This window comes from Narcine bancroftii, chromosome 5 (genome assembly GCF_036971445.1).
Source record: "Narcine bancroftii isolate sNarBan1 chromosome 5, sNarBan1.hap1, whole genome shotgun sequence".
Classification (NCBI taxonomy): Eukaryota; Metazoa; Chordata; class Chondrichthyes; order Torpediniformes; family Narcinidae; genus Narcine; species Narcine bancroftii.
In genome coordinates this window covers 221531200-221548431 of record NC_091473.1, presented here as the reverse complement: position 1 = coordinate 221548431, position 17232 = coordinate 221531200, and the positions used below count along the sequence as shown (strand labels likewise).

At 39.5% G+C, this 17232-nt stretch overlaps 1 protein-coding gene across 7 annotated transcripts in view; it reads right to left on the bottom strand.

Annotated features, from left to right (window-relative positions):
* Positions 1-400: 400 nt before the first annotated feature.
* The window catches only part of LOC138764916 (NACHT, LRR and PYD domains-containing protein 3-like), a 56580-nt gene continuing 39748 nt past the window's right edge, over positions 401-17232 (bottom strand). For 2 of the 7 annotated variants that reach the window (XM_069941356.1, XM_069941355.1), the window contains 10 exons: positions 12464-12626; positions 12299-12364; positions 6419-8144; positions 4591-4677; positions 3795-3965; positions 3524-3682; positions 3126-3296; positions 2804-2977; positions 2540-2707; positions 401-2434 (listed from right to left, as the gene is read on the bottom strand). In XM_069941356.1, coding sequence (XP_069797457.1) covers positions 2347-2434; positions 2540-2707; positions 2804-2977; positions 3126-3296; positions 3524-3682; positions 3795-3965; positions 4591-4677; positions 6419-8144; positions 12299-12364; positions 12464-12626 — 2973 coding nt within the window. In that variant the 3' untranslated portion in view covers positions 401-2346. Of the gene's footprint in view, positions 2466-2539; positions 2708-2803; positions 2978-3125; positions 3297-3523; positions 3683-3794; positions 3966-4590; positions 4678-6418; positions 8145-9922; positions 10025-12298; positions 12365-12463; positions 12627-17232 lie in introns of those variants that run through there. The other 5 variants (XM_069941359.1, XM_069941358.1, XM_069941360.1 and 2 more) reach the window with 5 other exon arrangements.

Genomic DNA, 17232 nt, shown 5'->3' with positions numbered 1-17232 from the left:
TTGCCTTAATTTCATTAAGGTAGGCAAGAAAGCCCCCAGCTGATAGACACAAGGGAAAGTCACCTTACGCGTCTTGAGTACTGGTATGATTGGGGTCCTTTAGAAGCAGATAGGGAGTTCAGATTGAGACAGTGAGAAATTGAAAATTTTTGAAAACACACCAGCCAATTGGTCCATGCAGGTTTTAAGGACGTGCTGAGATACACTGTCTGGGATGCATGCTTTTGACATGAGCCTCAGAAACTGTGAATACAGAATAACAAGTGTCTGTGCAGCTTGTGAGAGTATTGTAGACAGCACTTTCCTCATATCCTAATTTCAAAGTATCATTTTCCAAAGCATGAGCCACGATATCCCAAATTTAGATCTCTTTAATCCAATAAATCAAACTCTGAGGCTGTTACTTTATGTAGTTTTAATTCATTGATAGAACAATTAAACATTTTGCATAGCTTCGCAACAAGACTTTCATAATGGCGAATAACGATAAAAGCATGAAATAGAGATACAAAAGAAAAAGAAACTTTTCTTGTGTTCACACTTCCTTCACATCTTGTAGAATGAGAACCAGCACTTAGCCTGGGTAGATATTATGACCTATTACAACATAGTCACTATAGTAACACCACAATCAATAGTTCTCTTAAAGAGACAGGCACAAAATTAACTAAAAATCAAAAACACAAGATTTTAACCTTTACAAGTATATCCTCATTGCCCCTCTTGACATGAGCACACAAGGCACTGAATTGGTCCCAAAGAGATGATCCTATCTCATTTGGTTTATAGGATGTGATGGCATGCAAGGACTGTTACAGCTGCCAAGAATCCATTAAGCTGTCTTTTTGCATTGGTAATTACCTTCCAGAGGTTGATCCTTCACTTCTGTATGTCTCGGAATTGCTTGAACTGAATGGCGCAGATCTGATCTTCAGCAGGTTGTAAGCCTTGTTGCAAAAACACACCAAAATGCTGGAGGAACTCAACTGGTCTTTCAGCATCCATAGGAGACCAAGATGTACTGCCAAAGTTTCAGGCCTGAGTCCTCTTCAAGTAATAAGCAGAATGAGCGAAAAACAAACATCTCAAAATACAGACAGTAGGGATTTACAAATTGGATTGTAACACGAGTTTAACCTGCCAATTTGCCAGGCCAATTAATGGGTAGAATTTTAAAAAACTGCATTTCTAGGCAAACCAACCTGGAGGTGGATGGCCAACCACTGTACATACACTGAGTAGCTGCTGCTGGTCAACTTGTAAGCAATCATGGCTGCATTGGTAGAAAATGACATCAGTGCTTGTGTGCAATGGTTGTCTTCCTTACCCATAAACCCTCACACTGCTGGAACATGAGAGCAGTTCCAGCAGTGTGGAGGATTATAGGTAAGAAGGACAGCCATTGCTCCTGCCCCAACCCGTTCCCCGCCGGCCCACTCTGCTCCCAACAGCCCATGCCATTCCCTGCTAGCCCAACGGTGTTTGCCCTCCACCCCCCCCCCCCCCGTCTCCGACAGTGTTCCTCCCCTGGCCCCGACAGCGTTCTGACTCCGTCCTTGACCCGGTGCCAACAGCCCTACCTCAGCCACTTACCTGCGGGGCCTCGGTGACATGGTGAGTGCATGACATATCACTCACCATGTCACTTTTAGAGGCACCCTTAAATTTCCTGGTCGCTGTTTGACTGGGCAATTTAGAGTCCAGTGCATAAGGGGCTGTAGGGGCATGCTACGTGGGTAGGATACATGGGGCCCGAGCAGCCCCAGTTTGTAAACATCTAGTGCTAGCTGACAGAGGAATCCAGACCAACAAAAGGTGTTAATTGGATATGATAAGGGGAGAGGTAAGGATTGATTATGTCTGTGTGAAAGGAGACAGGGAGAAAGGAGTGAGACAGAGCTGGGGGAAGGTGACAGGGGAAGAAGTGGGGTGGGGGAGGGTAGTTTAACGAATGCCAGCGAAGTCAATATTAATGCCATTTGGTTGGAGGGTGCCCAGTCAGAAGATGAGGTATTGTTCCTCCAATTTGCGGGTAGTCTCAGTGTGGCAGTGCATGAGACAGTGGACAGACATGTCAGCAAAGGAATGTGATGGGGAACTGAAATGAGGGGCCAATGGCTATTGCAGTGGACAGAACCAAGGTGCTTAACAAAGAGATCTCCCAATCTGGGCCCAGTCTCTCCAATGTAGAGGAGACCACAACGGGAGCATCGGATGCAGGGGGTTATCTACTAAAATGGTTTCTTGCACCATTCTCAAGAAATCGGAAAAGTATAAGACACCACAAGGAGCAATAGAAATCCCATTTGGAAACAAAATCACTTTGGTGCTTGGAAATGGAAACTTTCACACAATCACTGTCATTCTGGATCTGTAGTTCCGCAGCGACAGCAGGCGGTCACGCCCCTCTGAACTGAACTTATTATCATCCAGGCTGAAAGAAAGAATATACAGAAAAGGACAGCCTTGATATTTCAATAATTACAAAAACATTATCCTCAAAAAATGTAAATCTACTGATATTCGCAGAAACACTCACTCAATAATTTTCAAGCTGCTGCAGTTCCTTGTGAGGGTTCGGAATTTTTCAACAGATTGGTCTGTAAAGAAGTTAGATGAAAGGTTCAGCTTCCTCAATGAGCAGACTCCAGAGAGACCAGAGACAAGATCTTCAGCACATGAATCATGAAGGTAATTTTTCCATAACCTGTGGATCAGAGAAAGAAATAACAGGAAATGAGGTATTTACCAGTGTTCATTTACACTACCACGAATAACAATTTATTACGACTCTTGCACTTACTGTAGTGTTTGTATTTTAGAGTTTGAGTTGTTCTTCAAAGCCTCACACAGCAATTTCATGCCGTGATCTTCTAGTTTATTACCACCCAGGTCCAAAACCTTCAGTGTGCAGCTTATACTGAGCACAGATGCAACATCACTGGCACAAGAAGCTGTGAGCTTAGCTGAGCAAAGACTGGGGATCACAAATGACAATAAAGAAAACCATATTTCAGTGTAAATCCCCAGGGTCCATTAAAAGATGGTGATAATAAACATGAAATTATTGAATAACATTTAGCATTAGCAAACTTGTAATTATGATTTAACAAACTGGTACTTACTGCAATTGCTCTAGCCTTTGGTTAGGTTTCTTCAGAGCTTCAGAGAGTGCTTTCAGCCCTGAATCCCCCAGGTTATTACAACTTAAGTTCAGAGATCTCAGTGACTGGTACTCACTGATAGTGGTAGCAAGGTCCTTCATGCAGCAAGCAGAGAGATTGTTATTTTCCAGACTGTCAGTCAAGGATTGTGGAGGAAGGACAACCCATGAAAACGATTAAAGGAGAAATGGGAAATGAGAGCAAGATTCACTATCAGTGGAATTTATATATTGGCACCACTAACATTGTTACTCCGACAAATTATCAACATTTGATACTAATATATGTCAATAACCTAAATGTTCAGTACTGGACAGCCAATCATTATGAAGATGCAAAATGATACATTTGGTACTCACCCCAATTCCTGTATGTTCTTCAGATCCTTGAAGAATTGTCGCACCCCAGCATCACCCAACTCATTATTCCCCAGATACAGAGATATCAGTGACTGGTTTGTACTGAGGGCAGAGGAAAGATCATTGATGCAAGCAGCTGTGAAACTGTTAGCATTCAGTCTGAAAATGAGGGAGAGGAATGAACAGAAACAAAAATAATTACCTAATACACAAAGTGCATTTTCCAATAACTGGTTAATAGCAAAACAATTTTGCAGAATCAGGTACACACCTCAGGTATTGTATTTTACTGTCTGGGTTCTTCAAGAAAACAGACAGATTTTTCATCCCTGCATCTTCTAATTTGTTATTACTCAGGTCCAGTTCCAGCAGTGATTGATTTTTACTGAGAGCAGAGGAGAGATCTCCAGTACAATCAGCTGTAAGGTTGTTAACATTCAGCCTGAAGGATCAGTAACCAAGAGAGAACACAAAGAAAGAATCAATATAAATCCCGAGGGTATGCTAATAATCTTATTAATTACTCTAATATTTGTCTGCATACATGGTGGAGAGGGTCAGAACCTTTAAATGAACGCGAGTCCGCATTTCAGAAGACCTTTCCTGGATGTTGTCAGATACTCTCACACTTTTATAGGTGCACTGTGGAAAGTCCATGACTTCACAGCCTAGTTTGGCAATTCAAGTGACCCTATTACCCTTCCTTTAGGCAAAATGAACAGGAGGCCGAAGACTTGGTCCTCAAGGATCAAGTACAATTTCTTTCCAACAGCTCTGAGGATCTCCTTGTTACACTAATCATGGACTGCTCCAACACTACAAATGGTCTGTTTACTCGATTGCAAGTCGCTTTTTTGTACTGAGATTACTGTGGATATTTCTGTCATCTGTATTTATTGTCTCTTCTAATTAAGTTTACTTTGATCATTTTTTGTGTACCTGCACAGCTGTAGCAAGTAGGAATTTTGGTGCATATGCATTGACAAACATATGTACTGCATATTATGCAATTAATATTAATTGTTTACCCAATTATTACAAGCACATTAAATCTCAGTATTACTTACATCAGTTGCTGTATTTTACAGTTAGGCTCCTTTAGGACAGCAGACAGCAGTTTCACTCCTGAATCTCCAAATTTATTGTCCCTCAGTCTGCAAGCACATTGAGAAACATTTTGAATCAAACAATTGATCTACTACAGTTTCTGTAATTTTATATTTAACCTCAGGGTATTACTGTCAGATCTTTCAGTCAAAACACAAAGAAATGCTGGAGGAACTCAGCTAGTCTCGCAGTGTCCTTAGGACGTAAAGATATATTACCAGCATTTCAGGCCTGTGTCCTTCTTCAAGGAATAAGCGAAGAACTGGAAGGCATCAGAATAAAGACTGAAGACTGGAATCCAGGCTGACAAAAGGTGTTAATTGGATAGGATAAGAGGAGAGGTGAGAATTGATTTTGGCTCTGTGAAAGGAGACAGAAGAGAAAGAGAGAGAGAGAACTGGCGAAAGGCGACAGGAAAGAAATGGGGGGGGCTTTAAAATGGAAACTGAAGTTGATGTTCATGCCATCTGGGTGGGAGTGCCCAGATGGGAGACGAGGTGTTGTTCCTCCATTTTGAGGGTGGTTTCAGTCTGGCAATGCCTGAGAACATGGACAGACATGTCTGCAAGGGAACGGAATGGGGAATTGAAATAAGTGGCCACGCTAGTGCAGCAGTCACACCTGATGTGCTCAACAAAGCAATCTCCCAGTCTATGCTCAGTCCTGCCGACATGGAGGAGACCATAACAGGAGCACTCGATATAGTAGATGACCTCTGCAGATTCACAAGTGAAATGTTATTTCACCTGGAAGGGCTGTTTGGGGCCCCAAATTGTGGTGTAAGGGGAACATGTGGGCACAAGTGGAGCATCTGTGGTTACAGGGGTAAGTGTCAAGGGGTCGAATTGTGGGGAGGGGCAAGTGGACAAGAGAGTCATGAAGGGAGCAAGGGGAGGAAAGGGGAATATTTCTCGAGTAGTGGGATCATGTAGTAGGTGGAGAAGGATATGTTGGTCACAAAGACTGGTGGGGGTGGGGTGTAAGTGACGACAAGGGGAATCCTGTCCTTGTGGCATATGTGGGCAGAGGGGCCAGTGGAGATGTGAAGGTAATGGTGGATATGTGGATGAGGGCTGTTGATGGTAGTAGAGGGAAAGTTCATGTTCTCAGGCATCACTGATGATGTGGCATGGAAGGCCTCATCCTGGGAACAGATGCAACTGAGACATAGAAATTTAGAGAAGGGAATGGAGAATAGAGAGAAGGGATCTTTCAGTCAATCCATCTGAATTCTTAGGTGGCTAGGACACAACAATAAATATTCTCACTGAACGCTTTCATTGACTTTCCAAATGTCTTTCAAACTAATCTTATTCCCGATGACTGGATTTATTCCCCTGGTGCTCAGGAGTCTCACCATGTACAGGAAATTTCTCACTTATTTGCTTCTTCAAATCTGGATTTTATGGAGGAGATGGGAAATGTTTCCATGAATTGGATGTTAGCATAATTCACCCTGCAATTTACACATTAACTTGCAGAAAATTTCAGGGGAAATTATGCAAGATGCCACAAGGTGAAAAGGTGCTTAATGCTGCTCTTACACATCGATTACAATTAAATCAATCTTACTGAAATGATAACTGTTTATCGTCCCCTCACAAGGAGCAATTCTCAGCACTCTCATCCTTTGGGAACCACAAAATGACCTCTGGATGCGGGTTATATTTTGTGAAATCAGCTTCTCTCCTTTTTAACGGAATTGCTTGATGCTGTTTATACTATGAATCAACTGCACATTGATACACTGTCAACCCAATTTTCAGTTTGAGACAAATAAATAAATACCTCAACACTTCACATTTATGCAGTCCACGTCCCAGCCACTGGAGTCCATCATATTGAATGGAGCAATTTTGCAGGTCAAGTTCTTTTATTGTGTCACATAACTCAATGACATTAGTCAAGACAGCACAGTCAATGGGATTCATTTGCAGTCCACTGAATGTAACTTTTTTCACTAATCCAACAGTGGATTTAACAAGTGGGCGATTCTGAGACTCGAACAAATAGTGGAACAAGTTCAGGAGGTTCCTTTTACTGGCTTTGGAGTTCGTGTTTACAAGCTGTTTATGAACTTCTTCACCTATCCAGTCAATAACTTGTATGATCTTTTCTGAAGGAAATTCTCCCAAGAACTCTTCAAGGAGCTGATTTGATTGTGAGGAGAAGCCAGCGAGAAATCTGAGAAGTAATTCGTATCGCTGATCTTCCTCCCTGTGGGCTTTCTCGAAGAGCTTCTTCATATCCTCAGGACTTGCGGTTAGGAATTGTGCGAGTGCTGCCACAAACTCTTGGATTGTGAGGTGTGGGAATGTGTATACCACACTCTGGGTAGTATCATCTCTCTCTAAAAGCTCCATCACAAACCCAGACAAGAACTGGGAAGGTTGCAGATTGTATTTGATCAAATCTCCTTCTTTAAACACAATGTTCTTCTCAGAGATTCCTTCAAAGGCCATCTCACCTATCTTCAGCATTACATCCCTCTCCTTCTTAAAACTGTGGTTTTTCAGGATGTTGCAGATATAACAGGAATATAATTCAGTGATGGTTTTTGGAATGCGATGCAATTTTTTGCCTTTCATGAAGAAAGGGCCCAGAGTTTGACCAAGGATCCAGCAATAAGAAGGGTTGAAGCTCATAGTGTACAGAATCTGGTTCTCTTCCACATGCTTGAAAAGAGCTGCTGCCGCTGTCTGATCTTCAAAAATCTTGTTAAAATATTCCTTCCGCTCTTCATGATCAAATCCCAGGATTTCAGCCCAGACATCTATCTCAGCCCTTTCCAATAAATTTAATGCAGTTGGGCGACTGGTCACCAACACTGAACATCCTGGGAGTAGCTTTCGTTGTATTAAACCATACACAATGTCAGACACCGCACACCAACACTCTGGATCTGTGCACATGTACTTTGGCTCTGTGTTTCTTCGATTGTCTGCAAAATCAATTCTTGTGTTGTATTCATCTAAACCATCAAATATAAACAATATTTCTTCTGGAAATTTCCAGATTTCCCTCAGGAGATGTTGAAGGTAGGGATATTGATCCAGAATCAGTTCTTGCAGGTTGACTCTGCAATTAATATCATTCAAATCACGGAATTTGAAAGAGAACACAAATTGGAATTTATGGTATATTTTTCCAGTGGCCCAGTCATGAACAATCTTTTGTACCATTGTTGTTTTTCCAATCCCTGGAACTCCAATCACAGCAGTTGAACTCCCAAATTTGGATTTACTCCGGGAAAAACTGCTGCAGAACAATTTATCAGTTTGGATTAATTCTAGCTCTTTCTGTAGATGCTTCTCTCTCCAAACTTCATGCTCTTGGCCTCTTGCCAATAGTTCATGTTCTACAAGTTTCAAATCTCGAATGGTTGAAACGACTGTAAGCTGAGCATATCGATCAACCAGCTGGAATATCTTCACTGCCTCATTTGCCTGAATTGTCTTCATTCTCAGTTTTTCAGTTTTTTTCCTGAGCTCTTCCTTGTGTTTCTTTTGAATATCTTCAATAGAATAAAGCAGTTCATAATATTAGTTTAAATTGAGAAAGTCACTAATCATTAACATGGTTGCAAGAAATAAATTAACAGCTTAATTGCAGTGTAAAAAGTAAACATCAGTTTATAGCAATTTTTTTGACAGTGCTCAAGAATTGAAACAACTTTTCAAATCCTCACTTGATTACATGATGTCTAATGATAATGGTATATTTGTTCATGATATTTTAAACAGCCTGATCATTATTTAATCCTTTTTTTGGTAGTAATGTTCAGGTGAATATTTCAGACAACAGCTGGAAGAATGAGTTCTATCAATGTCACGGGAAAGTTAGACAGTGAATGTACTTGTATCTTATTGCTTTAGACATTTGGGCAGGTTATCTCGTGCATTAAGAGAGATCTCTAAAAAAGGCCAGGTTGCCCACTGGTGGTCCATTGACTGTTACGGTTAGAAGAATAGAACACTACAGCATGGAAAAAGGCCCTTCAGCCCATCTAGTCCATGCTAAACAACTATTCTACCTTGTTCTGTTAACCTGCACCCCGACCATAACCCTCCAGATCCTTCCTATCCATGCACATATTCACATTTTTCATAAATTTCAAAAATCAAGACCACTTTCACCACTTCAGCCGGCAACTCATTCCACATTCTCACCACTTACTGCGCAGTTTACCCTAGTTCCAATTTAAACATCTCATCTTTCACCCTTCTCCCATGTCTTCTAGTTCTTGTCTCATCTAACCTTAGTGAAAAAAGCCTGCCTGCATTTCCTCCATCTAGATCCCTCATAATCTTGTGTACCTAAATGTTTCTTTTATTACTTAGTGCACTGGAAGGCAAAGATAATCAACCAACATGATTTCTCATCAGGTTTCCTATAGCAAGGAACATCTACTTGCACCTCTGTAATATCATCCATTTTTTGCTCTTCCTTTGATGCTCAAATCACATTCCGTTCCTTCAACTCAGCTTTTGGTCAGTTGCTCTCCCAGCATTTTGCATGAGCTTGAGTTTGCCTGTGTTTGCAAAGCCCATATCCAAACTTACCCTGGAGAAAGGAGTTTGATTGGGGATTTAAGGGAAAATGGTTTTATTACAACTTCAACTTGCAACCACGGATATTGGAATCAGAAACATTTTAGAGACATTTATTCAGGTACTTAAAATATACAAGGCATGGAAAAACACAAACCAAGTGCAGGGAAATAGAACTATTATGTATGTGGTTAAAAAGATTGACATGGATGTGATGGCCAAAGGACCTGCTTCTGTGCTGTGACACTGTAATTGGAGTATACTGTCCACTAACCCTGATGAGTACAATTCCAAAATAAAGCTCAAGATGCTTGACCATCCAGGATATCCTGTCACCATCCTAAACAGTAACTGATGGACAGTCATGGCAGGGTATACCATTCAGAAAACGCAAGAACTCAGGTGGACCATGAGCTGACAAACAGAAGCTCCGATTCCTGCAATTGCATTCATTAAGGAGAAGGAAACAGGCACTTAGGAGTACCAGTACTATCAATTGAAAATCACGAGCCTCATTGCTTGGAAATACATCATTTGTTCCTTTAGCACCCAATAAACCTACTGACCTTCATCCTGCTCTAATTCAGGCATTCTGTGCCTTCTGAATTATCAATTTTTCCTTCTGTTGGCTCAAAACTCTGCCAATTCCCCCCTCCCCTCCACCATCCCCCCCCACTCTCTCCACGACCCCAATTCATTATTCTTTTCCCATTTTTTACAACAGGAATTTTACTGGTCTCACCTCTAAAGTGTATCCACATCAGAAAGCAACGATAAAGAACATTTAAATATTTTTGTCTTATTTCAGGACTCCGGTTTCATGTGGAATATCTTGCAATTCTTGGTTGTAGTTAAAGATTGACCAATATTCTTCAGGTACACAGTGGGACCAGATGGCATTTTAAGGTATTAAGGAGAGAATAGAGTTAATAATAGCCTTGGTTTGCATACAATGTTAATCGAAGTAAGAATTGCAAGAAATAACCACACAACCATAAATAATTCATAATATCCAGTTATATTTTTGCTTCAAACTGTTAAGTCGGTTTCTCTTTCTAGCTGTTGCCTGACTGATGATTATTTCCTGCATTTTCTTCTATTGTCACAATATCTGAATCTTGGAAGAATGGAAACTAGAATTTTTTTTTAAGTGTGATCAAGCAGAGATTTGGTGAAGGCAAAGGGGCCAAATAACTGGGTTCCAAGATTGAGAAATAATATTTTTTCTTGTTTTGAAGGCTTGTATTAAGAGCTACTGCTTATCCAGAAAATTCAGGACAACATTTCAAAGAGTAGACAGGCAATAATGTAGGACAATTTTGAATTGGCAATGGTTGGAGTACTTAAGAACAATCACACCCAGTAGTCAAACAGTGCAAGGCAACAATATGTACTGGGTTCACAGTTCTATTTTTTTTACTTTAAAATCTATTTTCAGGATGCAGTAAAGAGCAGCATTTAATTGGCAATCCCCGACTGTCTTTCAAAAGGCAGTCGTAAACCATCATCCCCTTGAAAGGCTGCAGTTCCTTTGCTAAAAGTCCTCCGCACACCCCCCCCCCCCCCCCCCATATGATAACGTAGGGATTTTTAGACCCAGAGATGATGAAAAATTAACATGTTCATGGCAGGATGATGTTCAATTTGAAGCTGAATCTTTAGTCAGTAGTGTCTTCTGTGCTTCCTAGTGTCAGAGGTTGAAGATACAATGGGTGCAGTCAAAACAACCCATGCAATAAAGCACTCTTGCAACCCAGATACAATGAAAATGAAACAAATACAAGTTCAAAGAGGTCAATAATCCTGAAAGGTGGCAGGTTTCTTCAGCATTGCTGGATTGGGACTTATCCAAACCATTGAAAGCATTCTATCTTTCTCTTGATTAGTGACTTGTAGATTTTTAAAACCATTTTTAAATTTCAAGATGTGAGACTCACTTTTTTTTGCACGCATTGGCTTCAATATCTCATTTTTGATACATATATGGTCAGTTAAGTTTCAAAATCGCAGATTTTGACAATAGTGGGAGACTTGTCAACACTTGTGCCACTGAATGCTGAGGGTGGGTGGTTAGATTCTCTATTGTTGTAAAATTTCATTCCAAGCACCGTCGTGGCACAAATGCTGCTTCGAATATGAAAATGAACATTGTCATAAAAAATACCCCCTAATAAATGTATAAGAGAAGGGAGGTCATTGTAAGGGAAGGGATGGAGAAATGGCTATTAACCTTTACTACTATTGACACTGCGTGACCTGCCAAGTCTCTCCACCACATTTGTGGATTGCACTAGTCCCCAGCAACTGCAGATTTTCTGGTTTGATTCTATTCAGATGTAGACGAGGTTTCACACCGTTTCAGCACACAGACAGCTATTTTTGGGGGGGTGGTTACAGTATTCCAGGGTTCTGCCTGATCTATAAAAGGTTTCAGAGTTTGGTAGGACATTGCAAGGTATTTTCATAAATTTTGCTGTTCATGGCCTTGCTCGGAGTCTATGGAATTTCACAGCACCTACAGGGTGCTGTGATGGGAAATCCAGCTGAACTAGGCATGAAAATAATATGGATACAAGAGAAGGCTAAAAACTACACCTCACCTCCTGACAGGAATTATTGTGCAAGTGGTGGAACAGTTAAGTCTATAGTGTATTAGAAGATGAGCTTGCTTGGCTGAAATAATTTCAACAATGGACAATGGAATAACTCACTTGACCAGCACCTAATCTATCACCCTAAAAATTCCTTCTATTACTAGCAGTGTGCGAAATCTGCAAGTTACTTTGCAATTACTCAACTACAATCCAAAAAAACTCTCCAAAATCTGTTCAGGGAGGGCTCCATGCACACAACAGTAGTGCCAATTGTAGGTTCTCTATCCTCAAAGTCTCACACCTCTCTGATATGGAATTTTGCCATTCCATCATCCAAGTTCAAATCTTGGAATTCAGACTCAACAGCATTGTGGAAGCTCATGGAAGCAAATTTACCAGGAATGCACCAATACAAGAAAGGGCCCACTAACCACACGAGCATTTCAGAATGGATCATGAAATATGACCATATTTGCAGTTCCCTTATTGTTGAAAAAAAAATTAAAATCTAATTTGTCACTTACCTTTCAGTTGAGTGGGAACTTCAGGAAAATCACGGATTAATTTCATGAAATCCGCTGGATCAGTGCCTGTTCAAATAATTTAAATTTTGTATTGTAATAAATCCATGTAACTCTATGATAAAATATGGACATTTTGAATGCAGCAGCATGCAATTTTCTTCTTACCCAATTCATGTATCTCTTTTAGCACTCTCTTCAACTTTGGTAATCTATTTATCATTTTCACAAAGGATTCCCACATAACTTTTCGGGCAGCAGAGCCTTTTCCCATCACAAGAGTGAAAAGAACTTTGGAACTATAGGCCTTGCTCTGTTGCTCCACCACTTTCTGTGGACAATAATAATTGTTGATCAGAGAGAAAGACAAGCACAGGAAACTGACATTTTCCAGTGAGAGAATCTCGAACAATGTATCCATTGGATAAAGAAGTGATTGGAAGAATAATATTCTGTAAATGAATATTCTGTAGAAACCGGACAGCCAAATCAGCGCTGTCTGTTCAGACATTCAATAAGATTTTAAACTGATACTCATACTGACACTTGCACTAATCCCTCTGACTTTAAAAATAGATCCAACGGAGAGGAGTCACGTGATGGGAAAACCAGCCCTCTCCAGAAAAAAAGGAAGTTAGGAAAAGACAAAGCACAACAAAGAAATAGAAAATAAAGTTACAGAGAAGAGAAAGAAGATGGCACCCAAGAAGGAGAAAGTAAAAACAACTGGGAAAAAAAGAAAAGTCACCAGAGAAGAAAGAAGAAGGCCTTACCTGCATGAAGGAACAGGGAGTTGTGGTGGCGAGGAGCGCCCGATCCCCAAGGCTGGTGCCTGCCCTGTGGAGTCACGACCTCCCGACCAGTGGACTTCAAGCAAGAGTGCGCAATCAAAGGAAAAAGAGGACACTGATGGGAGGGGGGCTCAGCAGAGGAGAGGGCAGGCACAGTGCGATCAGCTGAGGGACGCCCGACACCAGGGCGCTCAGCTGGAGGACAAGGAAGGCAGCAGAGGAGGAAGTGAGGAAACAGACGAGGGAGAATGACGGAGGGGTGACCGACAAGAGGATCAACGGCAGAAGGCCCGACAGACAAGCAGTCCAGGAGGGGAGGACTAACAGCAAGAGGCCCAGCAAAGAGATAGAAGCAGCTCATCAGGAAAAACAGAAGAGACACAGACACAAAGAGAAGAAGACACAAACACAGGTACAGACACAGAAGAAGAGGAAGAAGAAGACCAAGATCTTCACAGAGAAATGGAAGGTAAAACTGATGGACAGAATATAGATAAAGCTTTTTTTGAATAACAAATGAGATCATTAAAAGAATGGTTATCATTCGAATTTAGTGCAATTAAAAGGAAAATGAAAAAAGCAGAAGATAAAATGCAAAGTTTAGAGCTGGTCATGACAGAAATAGGGAAAAATATGGAAGAGCAGGAAACGGCTGTAGAAATGGAAGTAAATGACAAGAGAAAAATTGGCAGAAAGTGACAAAAAAATTAAAGAGACACAAGAGTTGTTATCTCAGAAAATTGATATGTTGGAAAATTATAGTAGACGAAACAACATAAAAATAGTGGGCCTGAAGGACGGTGAAGAAGGCACAGACATGAAGGAATTTATAAAAGGATGGATCCCGAAGATCCTGGGAATGACAGAAAGCAGGAAGAAATGGAAATAGAAAGGGCACACAGAGCACTAGCTCCGAAGCCACAGGCACATCAAAAACCAAGAACCATCTTAGTAAAATTTTTTAGATATACGACAAGAGAAAATATACTGGAATGGGCAAGCAATAAAGTTAGAGAAGATAATAAGCCATTGGAATACAAGGGTCAAAAAATATTTTTTTACCCAGACACAAGTTTTGAACTTTTAAAGAGGAGGAAGAAGTTTAATACAGCAAAAACGATTTTATGGAAAAAAGGTTATGAATTCATGTTAAGATATCCAGCCCTGCTTAAAATATTTATACCTGGGGAGCAAAACAGACTGTTCTCAGATCCAGAGGAAGCACAAGAATTCGCAGAACATTTGCAGGACAGAAGAGATGAAGAACGGTGATAAAGTGTATATATGTAAAGCTGTAAAGAACTAAAGAAGGTAAAGAGAAGGGAAGGAAGGAAGCAAGGGGGAAAAAAGAGAGCTTTGTTGTATGTGTAAAAAAAAGTGTTTTCTGGGGGGGCTGGGGGGGGGGGGGGAGGAGAGGGAATAACCTTTACTGCAAAATCACTTGATGCTTGCGAGCAAGATCGCAATCCAAATGGAAAGGGAAGTTGTGGTTGTCCGGCAAGGGATAAGGGGCAACTCAGAGAGGGGGGGAGCATTTGGGGTTAAGGTATAATTGGGTGTGGGAACTGTTGGAGTATTTTATGTTTTAAATGTGTTGTCATACATTGAGTTTAATAAGGGAAAACTAAGAGATCAAAATGGGAAAAAAGGGGATGAAGGAGGCGAGGAAGTGGAAAAGAAGTGTAAGCAAGATATAAGATGGCCACGTTGAATTCTATGATTATAAACATTAATGGAATACATAACCAAATTAAAAGGAAGAGGCTACTAAATTTATTGAAGAAGGAAAAAATAGATATAGCATTTGTGCAGGAAATGCATCGAACTGAAGTGGAATATAACAAATTAAAGTGAGACTGGGTAGGACATGTAGTGGTAGTATCATATAATTCAAAAGCTAAAGGTGCAGACATATTAGTTAACAAAAATATACCAATCAAAATAGAGGTGGAAATAATAGATCCAGCAGGGAGGTTCGCAATGATAAAGAGTCAGATATACTCAGAGTTTTGGAATTTGCTCAATATATATGCGCCTAATGAGGAGGATCAAAAGTTTATGCAGGATTTTTTTTGAAGATTGCAGACACACAAGGAAATATATTGATAGGAGGGGATTTTAACCTTAATTTGGATCCAATGTTGGGTAAAACTGGACAAAAGACAAGCAAAAAGAATAAAGTAGCCAAATTTATGGTTAAGTCAATGTAGGAAATGAAATTTATGGATATATGGAGGAGGCAGCACCCAAGAGAGAAGGAATATTCATATTATTCGAGTAGGCACAAAACATACTCAGGGATTGATATGTTTTTGTTGAGGGCCCATATTCAAGGGAGAGTTTGGAAAACTGAAGTATAAAGCTAGTCTACTATAAGATCATTCATTAGCAATAGAACTGAAGGACATCCCACCAAGAACATATAGATGGAGGTTAAACTCCATGCTACTTAAAAGGCAGGAATTTAGAGAGTTTATTGAATGACAAATTAAAACATATTTTGAAATAAACACAGAATCAGTGAAAGACAAATTTATATTATGGGACGCAATGAAAGCCTTCATTAGAGGGCAGATAATAAGTTATGTAACCAAGATGAAAAAGGATTACAATTGGAAAATAGAGCAGTTGGAAAGGGAGATAGTAAGTATAGAAAGGAAATTAGTAAAAAGGGATGATATGATGAAAAAGAGAGAATTGGCGGACAAAAGAATAAAATCTGAAACATTACAAACGTAAAAGGTGAAGAAGAACACAATGAAAACAAAGGAAAAGTATTATGAACTGGGAGAAAAAAACACATAAAATATTAGCCTGGCAACTTATAATAGAACAAGCTAAAAGAACTGTATTGGCATCAAGGAAAAAGGACAAACAAATTTCATAAAACCCAACAGAGATTAATGAAAACTTTAAGGAATTTTATGAACAACTATGCCAAACTGAGAATGAGGGGAAAGATGATAAAATAGAATGATTTTAGCAAAAATTGAACTGCCAAAATTGAAAGAATAGGAACAAAACAAACTGATAAAACGATTTGAAATTAAGGAAGTACAGGATATATTAAAAAACCTCCAGGAGAGGATGGATTCCCAATAGAATTTTATAAAACATTTAAAGAGTTATTAATTCCTCCTCTCCTGGAAGTAATGAACCAGGTATAAGAAACACAAAACTTGCCAGATACATGTAAGATAGCAATAATTAAAGTAATACCAAAGACGGGGAAGGATCCATTAACACCAGCTTCATATAGACCAATATCTCTACTTAACTCAGATTATAAGATGATATTGAAATTATTAGCAAACAGATTGGCTGATTGTGTACCAAAAATAGTAAAACAAGATCAAAGTGGATTTATTAAGAAAAGATGAACAGCGGATAATGTCTGTAAACTTATTAATCCAATTCATGCAGTTCAAGGAAATAAGAAGCCAACAGTGGCTATTGCTTTAGATGCAGAAAAAGCCTTTGACAGAGTAGAGTGGAATTATTTATTTAAAGTATTACAGAAGTTCAATCTACCAGAAAAATATATAAATTGGATTAAAGCATTGTATAATGGACCATTGGCAAAGATAACAGTAAATGGATATGTATCAAATCAATTTAAATTAAGTAGGTCAACTAGACAGGGATGTTCATTATCCCCCTCATTGTTCGCCTTAGCAATAGAACATTTGACAGCACTGATAATAATAGAAAATAAACTAAAAGGGATAAAAGTAAAGGAGAAGGAGTATAAAATCATCTTATTTGCAGATGACGTCATAGTATACCTAACAGAACCAGAGATATCAATAAAAGAATTACATAAGAAATTGAAGGAGTATGGTGAAATATCGGGGTACAAGATCAATGAAAAGTGAAGTGATGCCAATGAGTAACGCAGACTATACAGAATTTAAAAAAGAATCACCATTTAAATGGCAAGCACAAGCAATCCGATATAATAACTTAAGCCACTTGAACAAATTAAATTATTATTGCAGTAAGACTTAGAACATTGGAAAGAATACCGCTAATGTTGATAGGGAGGGTAAACTGCATTAAAATGAACATGTTCCCAAGGATATAATACTTATTTCAAATGTTACCAATTCCATTAACAGAATTTTTAAAAAACGAACTAAAGAGAAT